Raw genomic sequence first — 19,761 nt, 5'->3', positions numbered from 1 at the left:
CAGGGAATTATTCAGAGAGCAGGGAATTCAGAGAGAAGGGAATTGAGGCTCAGCAGAGCCTGGGATGTGTCTTTAAATAGAGCTCGGCGGGAATTAAAATAACAGGGAGGAATTTGTTTAGCAAAATGCATTAAATGAACTTTAGTTGGCAATAATCAAATACCCTCTGGGTGCAAAGCCTCATCCTGACTGCCTTTACTCAGTGAGTAGCATTTTACTCAGTGATTTCCTTTTACTCAGAGCAATTTCCTTTCACTCAGAACAATTTACTGATTTCCAAATCCATTCTCTCCCAGCTGGGGAAATTTGGGTTCCTCTGGGCGAGGTGACAAACTCAGCTGTCCCACTCTGAAATTTTGTACACATTTTTATTGATATGTTTTTTTAAATCTGAGGTCACCTCATCATGGAAATAACCAAATCTTCCTCAGGGCACGGCAGGAATTTGCATGGAGAGGTCATTCTTAGGTCAAAAATTGGTGAGTTCTCACTCAGCTCCATTAATATTTTCTGGAAAATTGTTCCTGGCTGATTTTCTGGAATTTCTGGAAAATTGTTCCTGAAAAAAAAAATATTTTTTCCCCCTCACACTGAGCTATGACATAAATTTCAGTTAAAAAACCTTAGATCTAAGTTCCCAGCCTGGTAATTTAACACCATAATTTCAAGAGATTTAATTTTTTTTCCCCTTGACACACATTAATTGACATTAACTTAAGGCATTTAATTCACTGTACAGGTGAAATATCATCTGAGCTGATCTCCAGGTAAATATAAATATAAATATAAATAATATAAATGTAAATATAAATGTAAATGTAAATGTCCCTTGCCACCCAGAGTGAGTTCCCACAAAAGACAAATCCTCAAAAAGCACATTATCCACATAATTTAATGTCCAGTTAGTCCAGTCTGCATGAGGTAATAGTGATTTCCTGAATTACAGTCCTTCATCAGGCCAAAAAGAGAATCACCCTGGTCCAGCCTGTGGGATCCCCAACATTCCCATCACCCCAAACTCACCCTGGCCTTTTCCAGCTTTCCAAAAGCTCCCTAAATCCCACTGGACATCCTTTGGCTATCCCAGTAGAAGCCACAAACCTCCCAAAGCAGTGATTTACAGTACAAGTTTGGATTTCTCCCCAGAGAGGCGGAAAAACCCATTTTTTTTTAGGCATTTAACACATTCATAAAAGAAATAAAATACACACGTAAGGACACAATTCAGAGCCTGGCTGGCAAACAGCTCAGCTCTGCAGCCTGGGCTGGCCAGAGGGGATGGTGCAGCACAGATTTAACTCTGCTGCACATCCCGAGTGCAAAAAGTGTGGATTTTGGGCACAGAGTGACAAGGGACACGGAGGGAAGGTGCTGCTGGGTGACAGAGTGACAAGTGACATGGAGGGAAGGTGCTGCTGGGTGACAGAGTGACAAGTGACACACAGGGAAGGTGCTGCTGGGTGACAGAGTGACAAGTGACATGGAGGGAAGGTGCTGCTGGGTGACAGAGTGACAAGTGACCCACAGGGAAGGTGCTGCTGGGTGACAGAGTGACAAGGGACACACAGGGAAGGTGCTGCTGGGTGACAGAGTGACAAGTGACACGGAGGGAAGGTGCTGCTGGGTGACAGAGTGACAAGTGACACGGAGGGAAGGTGCTGCTGGGTGACAGAGTGACAAGTGACACGGAGGGAAGGTGCTGCTGGGTGACACAGTGACAAGTGACACGGAGGGAAGGTGCTGCTGGGTGACACAGTGACAAGTGACCCACAGGGAAGGTGCTGCTGGAAGCATCCCTGCTCCAGGAAGAGTTTTCTCTCACAGGAATGAGTTTCTGCTCCTGGCTGAGCAGCAGGGATGGGATGGACAGGGAAAGGAGCTTCCCTTCCCACCTGCCAGGCTGAGGATTAAATTCTCCAGGCAAAGCCTCCAGGTGGAATTTTTTGGTGTGAACCAAAAAATTTTTGGTGTGAACGAAATCTTTTAGTGTGAACCAAATCTGTTAGTGGGAACCAAATCTGTTAGTGGGAACCAGATCTTCTTTTACTGGGAACCAAATCTTTTGGTGGGAACCAAATCTTTTGGTGGGAACCAAATCTTTCTTTTAGTGGGAACCAAATCTTTCTTTTAGTGGGAACCAAATCTTTCTTTTAGTGGGAACCAAATCTTTTAGTGTGAACCAAATATTTTAGTGTGAACCAAATCTTTTAGTGGGAACCAAATCTTTTAGTGGGAACCAAATCTTTTAGTGGGAACCAAATCTCTGAGTGGGAACCAAATCTTTCTTTTAGTGTGAACCACATCTTTTCATGGGAACCAAATCTTTTGGTGCGAACCAAATATTTTAGTGTGAACCAAATCTTTTAGTGGGAACCAAATCTTTCTTTTAGTGTGAACCAAATCTATCTTTTAGTGTGAACCAAATCTATCTTTTAGTGTGAACCAAATCTATCATCTTTTAGTGGGAACCAAATCTTTTCGTGGGAACCAAATCTTTTAGTGGGAACCAAATCAGCCAGGTGAGCTCCTGTGGGATAGAAATGTGTTCAGCCAGCACAGCTCCACCTGTGCTGTCCCACGAGGTGACAAAACTATTGCTGAAAATGCACAGAAGCTGCAGAATTTGGCTTCAAAAAGTTAAAACCTCCCTCCCAGCCTTGCTGGGGAGCTGGAGGTGACTGCAGCAACAAAAAAAAAAAAAATCCTTCAGCAGCTAATCCTAATGCTAAAATGAAATAATGAAAAAATTTCCTAATGTGGATTTTTTTTCCTAACCGTAGAGCTCCACACACACATACTGACAGAGCTAAAAAAAACAACTGGTCCATATTTTTCTCTGTAATTACAAAGTGAGGCAACCTGAATAATTTGGCCAAGTCCTCAGCTCCAGGCTGGGAAGGGAAAGTGGAAATAACCGTGGGGAGAGAGAACCAGAGGGTTGTGGGGAGAGAGAACCAGAGGGTTGTGGGGAGAGAGAACCAGAGGGTTGTGGAGAGAGAAAATCAGAGGGTTGTGGGGAGAGAAAACCAGAGGGTTGTGGAGAGAGAGAACCAGAGGGTTGTGGAGAGAGAGAACCAGAGGGTTGTGGAGAGAGAAAACCAGAGGGTTGTGGAGAGAGAGAACCAGAGGGTTGGGGAGAGAGAACCAGAGGGTTGGAAAGAGAACCAGAGGGTTGTGGAGAGAGAGAACCAGAGGGTTGTGGAGAGAGAAAACCAGAGGGGTGTGGAGAGAACCAGAGGATTGTGCTTCCCTGAAAATGTGATTTTCACCCCGGGCTCATCCCGGTTGAGTTGGAATGAGTTGAATTTCCACCCCGGGCTCATCCCAGCTGTACAGGAACGAGTTGAATTTCCACCCCGGGCTCATCCCGACCGAGTTGCAACGCATCCCTCTGCCCTCAGGGCAGGTCGAGCAGCTTGTGCTGGGCGAAGAGCTCCTGGGTGATGCTGTACACGTCGCCGATGTAGGGCATGGCCTCTCCCAGCACGGCCACCGCCTCCTCGGGCGGCCCCACGTTCATCACCTCCAGGAAGGCATCCCGCGAGGGCAGCGCGCAGAACGCCACCGTGGCGGCCTTGCGGACCACCCAGGGGTGGTGCTGGGCCAGCGAGGCGTTGTAGGCTTCCGTGCAGATGACGGAGGTGCGCGGCTCGCCCGAGCGCAGCCCCTGCAGGAAGAGCTGCAGCCAGCGCAGGGCGCGGTGCAGGCGCAGCACGGTGCGGCAGCCCGAGTCGGAGCGAGCCCGCAGCGCTGCTAACCCCGCCGAGAGCTCGTGTCGCACCATGGACTGCAGCGACACGTACTGCTGCCGCTGCTGGCCCCGGCAGTGCGCCTCCATCAGCTGCACCTTGGCCACCGCGTCCTTGGAGATGAAGGAGAACACGGCGCCCAGGCTCTGCAGGAAGCTGCGGGGGGAATGGGGGAGGCACAGGGGGTCAGCGCGGTGTCACTCGGCTGTTTGCATTGGTGTCCCAAGGTTCAGTGTCCAGCCTGGCCAGGGACGCTGGCAGGGATCCAGGGACAGCCACAGCTTCCAGGGGAAATCCATCCCAGCCCGTCCCCAGCCTCACAGGGAACAAATCCCTCCCCAAGTCCCTCCTCATATCCCATCCAACCGTGCTCTCTGGCAGTCTGAAACCATTCCCCCTCACAGGGAACAATTCCCTCCCCATTTCCCTCCCAATCTCCCATCTAACCGTGCCCGCTGGCAGTCTGAAGCCATTCACCCTCACAGGGAACAATTCCCTCCCCATTTCCCTCCCCATATCCCATCCAACCGTGCCCTCTGGCAGTCTGAAACCATTCCCCCTCACAGGGAACAATTCCCTCCTCATATCCCATCCAACCTTGACTTCTGGCAGTCTGAAGCCATTCCTGCCACTCCAACCTCTCATAAACAATCTCTCCATCTCTCCTGTCACCTCCAGTGCTGCATTTTGCTCGTTTTGCTGCATTAAACTGAGCAAACTGCCCTAAACTCCCGCAAATATAACACTGCGTGATCCACGGCTGTGTGTGTGAAAGATCTCCCTTAGAAAATAACTAATATCCCCTCTAATATCGCCTAATATCCCCTCTGTCAGAGCGAAGCCGTCGCCCCTCGTCCTGTCTGTCACTCTGTCACTCCATCCTCCCGCCCGCAGCCCCCCTCAGAGGGGAGCGCCGCGCTCACCGGATGAGTCCCCGCCAGCCGCTCAGGTAGGGCTCCAGCAGCACCTCCCGCTGCTCCGTCACGCAGCGCTGGAAGGCGTCCAGCACCTCCCGCAGGCTGAACGCGGCCGGCGCCGCCGCCATGGCCGGCGCTGCTCCTTCTTCCTCCTCCTCCTCCTCTTCCTCCTCCTCCTTCCCGCCTCCCGCCCCCCCCGCCTCAGCCAATCAGCGCCGCGTCCGTCACCCGCCGCACCGCGCGGGCCAATCCGCTCCGCGTGCGTCACGGCGGGTGGGCCAATGGGCGCGGGGTGCGTCAGGGGCAGGGCGGCGCAGGCGCGGAGGGGCCTGTGAGGGGCGGCGGGCTGAGCTGGGGTGCGTTTGTGGGATTTGTGTGTTTTTGTGGGAATTTCTGTGGTTTTGTAGGGTTTTGGAAGCGTTTCGTGCGTATTTCTGCTTCTCCATGTGTTTGCGGGTGTTTTTACGCGTTTCCAGGCGTGCTTTCCCGTCTCCCGGCGGCGCGCACCGAGGCCAAGCCCGGCCGGTTCCCCACAGGTTGTCGTTTATCGCCTCACCGGTGTTTTCTGCCTCAGGAGAAAGTTCTGCCTCGGCTCGACTCTTCGGCCATTGAAATGGCTCCTGTAAACCCAGAGAAATCTTCTCTTTTCGCGGTCCGCCCGGCTGTGCTGCTGGAGTGATTTTCCGTGAGGGTTTGGGATCTGCAGTGAGGTAACAATGCCTGAGATCAAAGTCACCCCCTTGGGTAAGTCCGGCTTCACATCGCCTTGAAACGCAGACAGCGAAAAGCTGTGGATTTTGGGAATTTAGGGGGATATTTGCCTGATTTTTGGAGCCATCCCTGCTTTTATAAGCCACAAAATCTGTCCACGGTGGTATTTACAATGCGCAGTGCCTTGATGTGATTCCTGTCAGCATCTCACCGTCCTCCCTTTGACTTTCCGGTGACAATTATAACTATTCTCATTAATTAATCAGGATTAATTAACATGTCCCGGTAAAGGCACTGTGGTATTGTACATCAGGCTGAGCATTAGTTCACTTCCAGTGCTGAAGAGCCGCATGAAGAAAATATTTCTCATTTTTCTTTGTTTAATCTTTTTTTATGGGTTTTATACTGATAGGGCTGAGGATTGCTGAGCAGAACTGCTTTATCCTCGTGGATAATTATCAGGCTTAACTAGAGCTTAATGAAGCTTAATGAGGGCAGAGCAGCTGGGGAGGTGCAGAGGAAACTCCAATCCTCTCCAGATCAAAGATTCTTGAAATTGCAGATTGGAGGAACTTTGCCCAGCTTTACCTGCCTCTCTTTTGAAAGAGTTTCAGCTATTCCCAGAGGTGTTTTCTGTGTTCTGCTGGTGTCCAGGTGCTGGGCAGGACGTGGGCAGGAGCTGCATCCTGGTGTCCATCGCCGGCAAGAACGTGATGCTGGACTGTGGCATGCACATGGGCTACAACGATGATGTGAGTGCACTGGCCCCTGCTGTCCTGCATGGGACACAGGAAAATTATGAGTTTCTGTAGTTTTCCAGGCTTTATCTTGCATGGGACACAGGAAAATTATGAGTTTCTGCACTTTGCCAGGCTTTATTTTGCATGGGAGACAAGAACCTGATGAGTTTCTGCAGTTTGCCAGGCTTTATTTTGCATGGGACACAGGAACTTCATGGGTTTCTGCAGTTTTCTAGGCTTTTTCTTGCATGGGACACAAGAACCTTATGAATTTCTGCAGTTTTCCAGGCTTTATCTTGCATGGGACACAAGAACCTGATGAGTGTCTGCAGTTTTCCAGGCTTTATTTTGCATGGGACACAGGAACTTCATGGGTTTCTGCACTTTGCCAGGCTTTATCTTGCATGGGAGACAGGAACCTGATGGGTTTCTGCAGTTTTCTAGGCTTTTTCTTGCATGGGGGACTGGAACTTTATGAATTTCTGCAGTTTTCCAGGCTTTATCTTGCATGGGACACAGGAAAATTATGAGTTTCTGCACTTTGGCAGGCTTTATCTTGCATGGGGGACAGAAACCTGATGGGTTTCTGCAGTTTGCCAGGCTTTATCTTGCATGGGACACAGGAAAATTACGAGTTTCTGCAGTTTTCCGGGCTTTATTTTGCATGCCAGACAGGAACCTGATGAGTTTCTGCAGTTTTCCAGGCTTTATCTTGCATGGGACACAGGAACTTTTTCCTGTGGAAAATATTTATTAAGGCAGCTGGAAATGCTCCATTCCAGGTGGTTTTGGCCTCTCTGGATTTCCTGGGAGCAGGAATTCTGTCCTTAGCTCAGCTGTTTTGGGACAGTTCATTCCCTTTGGGATCCTGCTGCTCCAGGGAGAGAGAAGGAAACTCCCCAACTCTGACACCAGAAAGGAATAATGGCACAGATATTCTGTAGGATTAAGAGTTAAAGCAGCAAATCTACTGTGACAGGACAGGTTTTGGGGCTTTGTGCCTCAGAGATGTGCTGGGCACCTGTTTTACTTGGAGGATAAAATAATTCATTTATTAAAGGCTTCTTTCTGCCCCTCCCTGCACACCAACACTGCTGGTGTTGCCTGCAGAGGGATCAGCACATTCCCAGGGTTTCAGGTGCTTCACCCCATAGTTTTATGGGGTCAGTGATGCACTGCCTGCCTGGTTCCTAATGCAATTCCTGTTTTCCCATGGCTGCAGAGACGCTTCCCTGACTTCTCCTACATCACCCAGAACGGGAGGCTGACTGATTTCCTGGACTGTGTGATCATCAGGTGAGGCACCTTCCTTATCCCAGCTCTGATGGGAATTGGGAATGCTTTTTATGCTGTTCCTAATATCCCAAACACTTCCCAAACCCATCCCTCACATCCTGGCTGGTTCTTCCTTGGCCCAGCTCTGATGGGAATTGGGAATGCTTTTTGTGTTGTTCCTAATATCCCAAACACTTTCCAAGCCCTTCTCTCACATTTTTGGTTTTCCACCTCCTGCAGAGCTTTCCAAGGCCTGAGATCCACCCAAGCTGAATCCCATACATCCTTTCTTTATCATACCCTGTGGGGTTTTTTTTTGGGTTTTTTCTTTTGCAGCCACTTCCACCTGGACCACTGTGGAGCTCTGCCCTATTTCAGTGAGATGGTTGGTTATGATGGTTCTTCCTTGTCCCAGCTCTGATGGGAATTGGGAATGTTCCTAATATCCCAAACAATTCTCAAACCCATCCCTCACATCTTGGCTGATTCTTCTTTATCCCAGCTCTGATGGGAATTGGGAATACTTTTTATGTTGTTCCTAATATCCCAAACACTTCCCAAACTCATCCCTTACATTTTTGGTTTTTCCACCTCCTGCAGAGCTTTCCAAGGTCTGAGATCCACCTAAACTGACTTCCTTCCACCCGAACTCAATTCCATACATCCTTCCTTTATTCCCTGTGGGGTATTTTTTGGTTTTTTTGGGTTTTTTCCTTGCAGCCACTTCCACCTGGACCACTGTGGGGCTCTGCCCTATTTCAGTGAGATGGTTGGCTACGATGGCCCCATTTACATGACCCACCCCACCAAGGCCATCTGCCCCATCCTGCTGGAGGACTACAGGAAGATCACGGTGGACAAGAAAGGGGAAACCAACTTCTTCACCTCGCAGATGATCAAGGACTGCATGAAGAAGGTGGTGGCTGTGCACCTGCACCAGACTGTGCAGGTGAGGGGGGTTTGCTGCAGGAAATGCAGGTTTAATTGGAAATATTGAAAATATTGGAAAAAATATTGGAAATATTGGAAATATCGGAAATATTGGAAATATCGGAAATATCAAAAATATCAAAAATACTGAAAATACTGAAAATATTGAAAATGCTGAAAATGCTGAAAATGCTGAAAATATTAAAAATATTGAAAATATTGAAAATAATACTGAAAATATTGAAAATATTGGAAATACTGAAAATATTGGAAATACTGAAAATATTGGAAATACTGAAAATATTGAAAATACTGAAAATACTGAAAATATTGAAAATACTGAAAATATTGAAAATACCGAAAATATTGAAAATACCGAAAGTACTGAAAATACTGAAAATACTGAAAATATTGAAAATACTGAAAATATTGAAAATACTGAAAATATTGAAAATACCGAAAATATTGAAAATACCGGAAATACCGAAAATACCGAAAATATTGAAAATACTGAAAATACTGAAAATACCAAAAATATTGAAAATACTGAAAATACTGAAAATAATATTGAAAATAATATTGAAAATACTGAAAATAAATATTGAAAATAATATTGAAAATATTGAAAATAATATTGAAAATAATGTTGAAAATATTGAAAATAATATTGAAAATAATATTGAAAATATTGAAAATATTGAAAATAATATTGAAAATATTGCAAATACTGAAAATAAATATTGAAAATATTGAAAATACTGAAAATAAATATTGAAAATGTTGGAAATCTGTGATGTGAGGCACACTGAGGAGGAGTTTTGCTGCTGGCAGGTGGATGAGGAGCTGGAGATCAAGGCTTACTACGCAGGGCACGTGCTGGGAGCTGCCATGTTCCAGATCAAGGTTGGCTGTGAGTCTGTGGTGTACACGGTGAGTGGGACAGAGCTGGGGCTGCTTCCTTCTTATTGTCTGCAGAGATTCACTGGGCTTTGTAGGTTTGTTAGATTTGTTGTTTATTTGTGTGTTTTTATAGATTTATTTATTTGTTATTCATTTTTATATGTAATATAAATATATACTAAATATATATATATTTCTATTTAGTATTTATATTATTATTTATTTATATATTTATAGTATATTAATTATAGATTTATTATACTTACTATTTATTTATATAGTATAGATTTATTATAGATTTATTATATTTATATTTATTATTTATTTATATATTTATTTTTATTTATTTTTATTTATTTTTATCTATAATATATGGATAATATATAAATATATAACTATTTATATATGTTTATATTATTAATTTATATATTTCTTATATATTTCTTATATTCTTATTTATTTATATATTTATATATTTATTTCTTTATTATTTATTTTTATATATAATATAAATATGCATAAAATATACATAAAATATATATAAATATATATAAACATATAAATATTTATATATGATGTTTATGTTATTATTTATTTATATATTTCTTACGTATTTCTTATATATTTCTTATATATTTATTTCTTATATATTTCTTATATAATTTATATTTATTATTTATTTATATATTTATTTTTTATATAAGATAAAAATATAAAAATATATAAATATATATATTTATATCTAATGTTTATATTATTATTTCTTTATATATTTATTATATATTTATTTTATAATTTTTATATTTATTATATTTATAGATATTTCCAGCAGGACCTTGCCTTCTCCTGCTACCTCCAAACCACTAATGAATTTCTCTCCTCCCCTCAGGGTGATTACAACATGACACCAGACAGACACCTGGGGTGAGTGAAAAGCTGAATTTTGTGAGTTTTGGGTGTTTCTGACTGGAAGCTTTCAGCACAGCTGCTGTTCAGAGCAGAGCCTTATCAGCTTTGATTCTTGGGAATATTTAATGATATCTTTGCTGGAAATATAAATACAATTTGGAATTGTGAGAGTGGAGGAGATTCACATTGATCCTGCCAGATAAACCTGAATATAATCATCTCCTGAATATAATCATCTCCTGAATATAATCTCCTGAATATAATCATCTCCTGAATATAATCATCTCCTGAATATAATCTCCTGAATATAATCTCCTGAATATGATCTCCTGAATATAATCTCCTGAATATAATCTCCTGAATATAATCATCTCCTGAATATAATCTCCTGAATATAATCATCTCCTGAATATAATCTCCTGAATATAATCATCTCCTGAATATAATCATCTCCTGAATATAATCTCCTGAATATAATCTCCTGAATATAATCATCTCCTGAATATAATCTCCTGAATATAATCATCTCCTGAATATAATCATCTCCTGAATATAATCATCTCCTGAATATAATCTCCTGAATATAATCATCTCCTGAATATAATCTCCTGAATATGATCTCCTGAATATAATCATCTCCTGAATATAATCTCCTGAATATAATCTCCTGAATATGATCTCCTGAATATAATCTCCTGAATATAATCATCTCCTGAATATAATCTCCTGAATATAATCATCTCCTGAATATAATCATCTCCTGAATATAATCATCTCCTGAATATAATCTCCTGAATATAATAATCTCCTGAATATGATCATCTCCTGAATATGATCATCTCCTGAATATAATCATCTCCTGAATATGATCATCTCCTGAATATAATCTCCTGAATATAATCTCCTGAATATAATCATCTCCTGAATATAATCTCCTCCTGAATATAATCTCCTGAATATAATCATCTCCTGAATATAATCATCTCCTGAATATAATATCTCCTGAATATAATCTCCTGAATGCTCCCATAAATCTATTTTTAGGACTGTTTAACAATTGGGGATTAATGTTTGAAATGTATTTTCATGGTGTTTTCACTTCCTAAGAGAGCATTAATCACAAACTTTACCACTCAGTATATTTTCACTGGCAGATGTGAGACATTTACAATATTCCTGCTGTTCAGATAAGCATTTTAATGCTTTAAAATATTAAATTTTAAATGATATTGAGGAATGATATTGAGGAATGATAGTAAGAAATGATATTAAGGAATGACATTAAGAAATGATAGTAAGAAATGATAGTAAGAAATGATGATAGTAAGAAATGATAGTGAGAAATGATATTGAGAAATGATAGTAAGAAATTATAGTAAGAAATGATAGTAAGAAATGATAGTAAGAAAGAAATGATAGTAAGAAATGATATTGAGAAATGATATTGAGAAATGATATTGAGAAATGATACTGAGAAATGATATTGAGAAATGATATTATTAAATTGTATTATTAAATTGTATTATTAAATTGTATTATTAAATTGTATTATTAAATAATATTAATAAAGAATATTAATAAATAATAACTAATAAATACTTTTAAAAGCTGCTAATAGACTGGATAAACACCACTTTCCAAAGCCTGTAATCTGAATTTTGATTAATTCAAAGGACCTGATGCTGCCATAGTGATCAGAAACAGCAGAGCTCATCTCCTGATCTGATTTTTGATTAAATCTTTCTGTTTCAGAGCTGCCTGGATCGATAAGTGTCGCCCTGACCTGCTGATCACAGAGTCCACCTATGCCACCACCATCAGGGACTCCAAACGCTGCAGGGAAAGGGATTTCCTCAAGAAAGTGCACGAGACTGTGGAAAGAGGAGGGAAGGTATGGTGGCTTTTTGTTTTTCCAGATTTATTTCCCTCAATAACTCTGTATTCTCCGGAATTTCCCTGGGTGCAGGAAAAAAATTTCCTTTTATTTTCCATAGATTTATTTCCCTCAACAGCTCAGTTTCACATTCCCCAGGAGAGAACAGGAACTCCCCTCAGTGCAGGAAAAAAATTTCCTTTATTTCCCCAGATCTATTTCCCTCAACAACTCAGTTTCACATTCCCCAGGAGAGAACAGGAACTCCCCTCAGTGCAGGAAAAAAACTTCCTTTTATTTTCCATAGATTTATTTCCCTCAACAGCTCAGTTTCACATTCCCCAGGAGAGAACAGGAACTCCCCTCAGTGCAGGAAAAAAATTTCCTAATTTTTTTTCCAGATTTATTTCCCTCAACAGCTCAGTTTCATATTCTCCAGGAGACAACAGGAATGGGTGCAGGAAAAAAAATTCCTTTTCTTTTTCCAGATTTATTTCCCTCAACAACTCGGTTTTGTATTCTCTGGAGTTTGCCTGGGTGCAGGATCCTTTTATTTTTCCAGACTCATTTCCCTCAATAACTCGATATTCTCCGGAATTTCCCTGGGTGCAGGAAAAAAAATTCCTTTTTTTTCCAGATTTATTTCCCTCAATAACTCGGGTTTATATTCTCCAGGAGGGAGCAGGAACTTCCCTCAGTGCAGTAAAAAAAATTCCTTTATATTTCCAGATTTGTTTTCCTCAAGAACTTGGTTTTGTATTCTCCAGGAGAGAACAGGAATGGGTGCAGGAAAAAAATTTCCTTTTTTTCCCAGATTTATTTCCCTCAACAGCTCAGTTTCACATTCCCCAGGAGAGAACAGGAATGGGTGCAGGAAAAAAATTTCCTTTTTTTCCCAGATTTATTTCCCTCAACAGCTCAGTTTCACATTCCCCAGGAGAGAACAGGAACTCCCCTCAGTGCAGGCAGAGCTGTTCCTGTCAGCTCTCACTGCTTTTCACCCCAAACTACAAAACACATTCCTGGGAAGTAAAAATCCAGCTCAACAGCATGAGGAGTGAGATTAGTGAGGGATTTGTCCAGAAATCATAACCACAGTGCATTAATGCCTTTCTCAGACTAAATTCCTCCTCCCTTGCAGGTTCTCATTCCTGTTTTCGCCCTTGGCCGTGCTCAGGAACTTTGTATTTTATTGGAGACTTTCTGGTGAGTCCCACCTGATTTTGGTCCTCCTGGGAATCCTGCTGGATGTTGGGAATGGCAGGAATTTGGCTGGAGTGAGGAGGGGAAAGGAACTAAACACACATGGGGCTGTAGTGTTGTGATAATGTTGATTTATAACTCGTTCGTATTGATTTATGTCTCATTAATATTGAATTATATCTCATTCATATTGATTTATATCTCATTCATATTGATTTATATCTCATTCATATTGATTTATAACTCAGTCATATTGATCTGTAACTCACCCATATTGATCTGTAACTCGCATAATATTGATTTATAATTCATTCATATTGGTTTATAACTCATTCATATTGATATATAACTCATTCATATTGATTTATATCTCATTCATATTGATCTATAACTCATTCATATTGATCTATAATTCATTCATATTGATTTATAATTCATTCATATTGATCTATAACTCATTCATATTGATCTATAACTCGCATAATATTGATTTATAATTCATATTGGTTTATAACTCATTCATATTGAATTGTGACTCATTCATATTGGTATATAACTTATTCATATTGATTTATAACTCATTTGTATGGATCTATAACTCGCATAATATTGATTTATAATTCATTCATATTGGTTTATAACTCATTCGTATTGATTTATAACTCACTTGTATTGATCTATAACTCATATAATATCGATTTATAACGCATTCATATTGATTTATAACTCATTCATACTGAATTATAACTCATTCATATTGACTTGTAACTCATTCATATTGATCTATATCTCATTCGTATTGATCTATAACTCACATAATATTGATTTATAATTCATTCATATTGATTTATAACTCATTCATATTGACTTATAACTCGCATAATATTGACTTATAACTCATTCATATTGAATTATAACGCATTCATATTGATTTATAAGTCATTCATATTGAATTATAACTCATTCATATTGACTTATAACTCATTCATACCGAATTATAACTCGCATAATATCGATTTATAAGTCATTAATATTGAATTATAACTCATTCATATTGAATTATAACTCATTGATACTGAATTATAACTAGCATAATATCGATTTATAACTCATTCATATCGATTTATAACTCATTCATATCGATTTATAACTCATTCATATCGATTTATAATTCGTTCATATCGATTTATAACTCATTCATATCGATTTATAACTCATTCATATTGACATAACTCATTCACATTGACTTATAACTCATTCCTATTGATTTATAACTCATTCACATTGACTTATAACTCCCATAATATTGATTTATAACTCATTCACATTGACTTATAACTCCCATAATATTGATTTATAACTCATTCATATTGATTTATAGCTCACATAATATCGATTTTTAACTCATTCACATTGACTTATAACTCGTTCTCATTGACTTATAACTCATTCCTATTGATTTATAACTCATTTGTATCGATCTATAACGCATTTGTATTGATCTATATCTCATTCATATTGATCTATAACTTGCATAATATTGATTTATAACTCATCCATATCAATTTATAATTTGCATAATACCGATTTATAACTCACCAAAGCAGGCAAACACACCCCAAAACCCCTTGGGAGACTCCCAGCACTATGAACTCCCAGCCTGGCCAGCCAGGATCTCCTCCAACCCTCACCAAACACTCCTTTTGCAGGGAAAGGATGAACCTGAAAGCTCCCATCTACTTCTCCACGGGGCTGACAGAGAAAGCCAACCACTACTACAAGCTCTTCATCACCTGGACCAACCAGAAGATCCGCAAAACCTTCGTGCAGAGGAACATGTTTGAGTTCAAACACATCAAAGCCTTCGACAGAGCCTTTGCTGACAACCCAGGGCCCATGGTAGGTGGGAGAGCCCTGAGATGATTAGTCCAGTTTTTCCCCCAAATTTTTAGGGGGGAAAAGCACCCTGAGCATCCTAAATCCCACCTGGAAACTTCTTGTGGTCACATCGTCTCAGGGAATAGCAAAAGTTCTTTTTTTCTTTGATTTCTGTCAAATTTTTGGGGAGGAAAAGCACCCTGAGCATCCTAAATCTCACCTGAAAACCTGTTGTGGCTTCATCATCTGTGGGAATAGCAAAAGTTCTTTTTTTCTTTGATTTCAGTAAAATTTTTTGGGGGGAAAAGCACCCTGAGCGTCCTAAATCCCACCTGGAAATTTCTTGTGGCTTCATCATCTCTGGGAATGGCAAAAAGTTCTTTTTTTCTTTGATTTCAGTCAAATTTTTATGGGGGAAAAGCACCCTGAGCATCCTAAATCCCACCTGAAAACCTGTTGTGGCTTCATCATCTCTGGGAATGGCAAAAAGTTCTTTTTTTCTTTGATTTCAGTCAAATTTTTTGGGAGAAAAGCACCCTGAGCGTCCTAAATCCCACCTGGAAACTTCTTGTGGTCACATCGTCTCAGGGAATAGCAAAAGTTCTTTTTTTCTTTGATTTCTGTCAAATTTTTGGGGAGGAAAAGCACCCTGAGCATCCTAAATCTCACCTGAAAACCTGTTGTGGCTTCATCATCTGTGGGAATAGCAAAAGTTCTTTTTTTCTTTGATTTCAGTAAAATTTTTTTGGGGGAAAAGCACCCTGAGCGTCCTAAATCCCACCTGGAAACTTCTTGTGGCTTCACCATCTCTGGGAATAGCAAAAGTTCTTTTTTTGTTTGATTTCAGTCAAATTTCTGGGGGGGAAAAGCACCCTGAGCGTCCTAAATCCCACCTGAAAACCTCTTGTGGCCACATCATCTCTGGGAATGGCAAAAAGTTCTTTTTTTCTTTGATTTCAGTCAAGTTAAAACAGCTTTTTACTTAATTTTTCTTTTATTTACTTTTTTGAAATTTATTTTTTATTTATTTTCTTTACTTACTTTGATTTCAGTCGTTAAAACACCTTTTTACTTTTTTTATTTTTTATTTACTTTATTTACTTTGATTTCAGTCAAGTTAAAACGCCTTTTTACTTTATTTTTTTTTATTTACTTTTTTAAAATTTATTTTTAAATTTATTTACTTTATTTACTTTGATTTCAGTCAAGTTAAAACACCTTTTTACTTTCTTTTTTTATTTACTTTTTTAAAATTTATTTTTATTTATTTACTTTATTTACTTTGATTTCAGTCAAGTTAAAACACCTTTTTACTTTCTTTTTCTTTTTTTATTTACTTTTTTAAAATTCATTTTTATTTATTTACTTTATTTACTTTGATTTCAGTCAAGTTAAAACAGCTTTTTACTTTATTTTTTTAATTTACTTTTTAAAATTTATTTATTTACTTGATTTACTTTGATTTCAGTCAAGTTAAAACAGCTTTTTACTTTTTCTTTTTTTATTATTTACATTTTTTATTTATTTTTAAATTTATTGATTTATTTCAGTCAAGTGAAAACACCTTTTTACTTTATTTATTTTTTTATTTACTTTTTTTAATTTATTTTTTAATTTATTTACTTGATTTACTTTGATTTCAGTCAAGTTAAACCACCTTTTTACTTTTTTTTTAATTTACTTTTTTAAAATTTATTTTTTGTTTATTTACTTGATTTACTTTGATTTCAGTCAAGTTAAAACACCTAAAACAAAAATGAAAAATTGGCATTTTTCTATCACCTACACACCCTGATCCAAACCATGATGGACAGATTTTGGATATTTATATAAATTTTATATTCATATAAATATATATTATATAAAAATATATTTATGTTTGTATATAAGTACAATATAAGGTAATACAATATAATATACAATACAATATAATATAAAGTATATTTTATATATTTATATATTTTAATATATTTTACATTTATTATCTATAAATATAAATATTTCTAATTAGGATATTTATATAAATTTTATATTCATATAAATATATATAATATAAGAATATATTTATGTTTGTATATAAATACAATATAAGGTAATACAATACAACATACTATACAATGTAATATAATATAAAGTGTATTTTATATATATTTATGTTTTAATAATACATTTTATATTTATTATCTATATAAATATAAATATAAATATAAATATAAATATAAATATATCTATTTGGGATATTTATATAAATTTTATATTCATATATATTATATAAAAATGTATGTTTGTATATAAATACAATATAATGTAATAAAACACAGTATGCAATACAATATAATATAAAGTATATGCTATATATTTATATTTTAATACTATTTTTATATTTATTATCCATAAATAAAAGTAATTAGGATATTTATATACATTTTATATAAATATATATAGTATAAAAATATATTTATGTTTGTATATAAATGCAATATAATGCATTACAATATAATATAAAGTATATGCTATATATTTATATTTTAATAATATATTTTATATTTATTATCTATAAATATATCTATTTAGGATATTGATATAAATAACAGAAAAACTGATTTATGGCACATCCTTGATTTCCAGGTGGTGTTTGCAACCCCTGGGATGCTCCACGCAGGACAATCCCTACAAATCTTCAGGAAGTGGGCAGGAAATGAGAAAAACATGGTGAGAAATTGGGATTTTTGGGTGAATTTTATGCTGATTTGAGTCCTAAGGACTGAGATTTTGTGAAAACTTTCTCAGAGCTTGGCAAATCCTCTTTGGCAGAGTTTTCCAAGCTCCAAAATGGTGATTATTTGGTTGATATCATCCCAACCCAGCTCAGAATTGATTTTCTGTTTTTCTGGTTTTTCTGTTTTTCTGGTTTTCTGGTTTTTCTGGTTTTCTGGTTTTTCTGGTTTTTCTGGTTTTCCTGGTTTTCTGGTTTTCTGGTTTTCTGGTTTTTCTGGTTTTCTGTTTATCTGTTTTTCTGGTTTTCTGTTTTTCTGGTTTTCTGATTTTCTGATTCTCTGTTTTTCTGGTTTTTCTGTTTTTCTGTTTTTCTTTTTTTCTGTTTTTCTGGTTTTCTGGTTTTTCTGGTTTTCTGGTTTTTCTGGTTTTTCTGGTTTTCTGATTTTCTGGTTTTCTGTTTTTTCTGGTTTTCTGTTTTTTCTGTTTTTCTGGTTTTTCTGGTTTTCTGATTTTCTGTTTTTCTGGTTTTTCTGGTTTTCTGGTTTTTCTGTTTTTCTGGTTTTCTGGTTTTTCTGTTTTTCTGGTTTTTCTGTTTTTCTGGTTTTCTGGTTTTCTGGTTTTCTGGTTTTTCTGATTTTCTGTTTTTCTGGTTTTTCTGTTTTTCTGATTTTCTGGTTTTCTGGTTTTTCTGTTTTTCTGATTTTCTGGTTTTCTGGTTTTTCTGTTTTTCTGATTTTTCTGGTTTTCTGGTTTTTCTGTTTTTCTGGTTTTTCTGATTTTCTGTTTTTCTGGTTTTCTGTTTTTTCTGTTTTTCTGGTTTTTCTGGTTTTCTGGTTTTTCTGGTTTTTCTGTTTTTCTGGTTTTCTGGTTTTTCTGGTTTTTCTGGTTTTCTGATTTTCTGGTTTTCTGGTTTTCTGGTTTTTCTGGTTTTTCTGTTTTTCTGGTTTTCTGGTTTTTCTGGTTTTTCTGTTTTTCTGGTTTTCTGGTTTTTCTGGTTTTTCTGGTTTTCTGGTTTTTCTGGTTTTTCTGGTTTTCTGGTTTTTCTGGTTTTCTGGTTTTTCTGGTTTTCTGGTTTTTCTGTTTTTCTGGTTTTCTGATTTTCTGGTTTTCTGGTTTTCTGGTTTTCTGATTTTCTGGTTTTCTGGTTTTCTGGTTTTTCTGGTTTTCTGGTTTTTCTGGTTTTCTGGTTTTCTGGTTTTTCTGGTTTTCTGGTTTTTCTGTTTTTCTGGTTTTTCTGTTTTTCTGGTTTTTCTGTTTTTCTTTTTTTCTGTTTTTCTGGTTTTCTGGTTTTTCTGATTTTCTGGTTTTCTGGTTTTTCTTTTTTTCTGTTTTTCTGTTTTTCTGGTTTTCTGTTTTTCTGGTTTTTCTGTTTTTCTGTTTTTTGTTGATTTTCTGGTTTTTTCCCAGGTGATCATGCCAGGCTACTGTGTGCAGGGAACTGTTGGCCACAAGATCCTCAGTGGGCAGAGGAAGCTGGAGATGGAAGGAAGACAAATTGTGAGTTGGGTTTGCAATCTGGGGGAAGTTCTGCTGTGGATATGATGAATTCAACGCTGGAAATACTCCAAAATCATCTTTTCCTTGGAATTCCACTTGTTTTTTTCCCTTTTTTATTAATTTCTGCCATAAAATTTTTAGAGGCATTTTATAAAGTTTAGTTATGAGACTTCATTAGTCACAGAGGTAAAAATGATATCTGTTTAACCAGATTTGGATAATAAAATACCAGCCATCCTTCCAGTATTCTGGTATATAATTTCCAGTATTTGGATATAATATTTCCAATATTTGGATATAAAATTTCCAGTATTTGGATATAAAATTTCCTGTATTTGGATATAAAATTTCCAGTGTTTGGATATAAAATTTCCAGTGTTTGGATATAAAATTTCCAGTGTTTGGATATAAAATTTCCAGTATTTGGATATAAAATTTCCTGTATTTGGATACACAATCCA

At 37.8% G+C, this 19,761-nt stretch overlaps 2 protein-coding genes across 4 annotated transcripts; one reads left to right on the top strand and one right to left on the bottom strand.

Moving 5' to 3' along the window:
• Window positions 1-2,808: 2,808 nt before the first annotated feature.
• CPTP (ceramide-1-phosphate transfer protein) lies at window positions 2,809-4,824 on the bottom strand. Of its 2 annotated transcripts, none has more exons than XM_085080046.1 (3): window positions 4,673-4,824; window positions 3,373-3,905; window positions 2,809-3,328 (listed from the first exon to the last, which is right to left on the bottom strand). In XM_085080046.1, exons 1-2 carry the CDS (start codon window positions 4,792-4,794, stop codon window positions 3,398-3,400), a joined length of 630 nt encoding a protein of 209 aa, XP_084936172.1. In that variant the 5' UTR covers window positions 4,795-4,824; the 3' UTR covers window positions 2,809-3,328; window positions 3,373-3,397. The 2 variants fall into 2 exon arrangements, with proteins under 2 accessions (XP_084936172.1, XP_084936173.1); XM_085080047.1 differs by having other exon boundaries at window positions 2,809-3,289; window positions 3,377-3,905.
• A 147-nt stretch (window positions 4,825-4,971) lies between these two features.
• Window positions 4,972-19,360, top strand: INTS11 (integrator complex subunit 11). 2 transcript variants are annotated; one of them, XM_085079911.1, is made up of 12 exons: window positions 4,972-5,022; window positions 5,143-5,410; window positions 6,032-6,129; window positions 7,340-7,413; window positions 8,113-8,341; window positions 9,154-9,252; window positions 10,112-10,146; window positions 11,884-12,022; window positions 13,146-13,210; window positions 14,917-15,106; window positions 17,714-17,797; window positions 19,211-19,360. In XM_085079911.1, the coding sequence occupies exons 2-12, from the start codon at window positions 5,383-5,385 to the stop codon at window positions 19,343-19,345; spliced, it is 1,176 nt and encodes a 391-aa protein (XP_084936037.1). In that variant the 5' UTR covers window positions 4,972-5,022; window positions 5,143-5,382; the 3' UTR covers window positions 19,346-19,360. The 2 variants fall into 2 exon arrangements, with proteins under 2 accessions (XP_084936037.1, XP_084936038.1); XM_085079912.1 differs by having other exon boundaries at window positions 4,996-5,022; window positions 5,241-5,410.
• Window positions 19,361-19,761: the final 401 nt, after the last annotated feature.

The sequence above is a fragment of the Lichenostomus cassidix genome, chromosome 21, assembly GCF_008360975.1.
Source record: "Lichenostomus cassidix isolate B80296 chromosome 21, HeHo_3.0, whole genome shotgun sequence".
NCBI lineage: Eukaryota > Metazoa > Chordata > Aves > Passeriformes > Meliphagidae > Lichenostomus > Lichenostomus cassidix.
The sequence above is the reverse complement of the archived record's forward strand: the minus strand, read 5'-3'. Positions and strand labels throughout refer to the sequence as shown.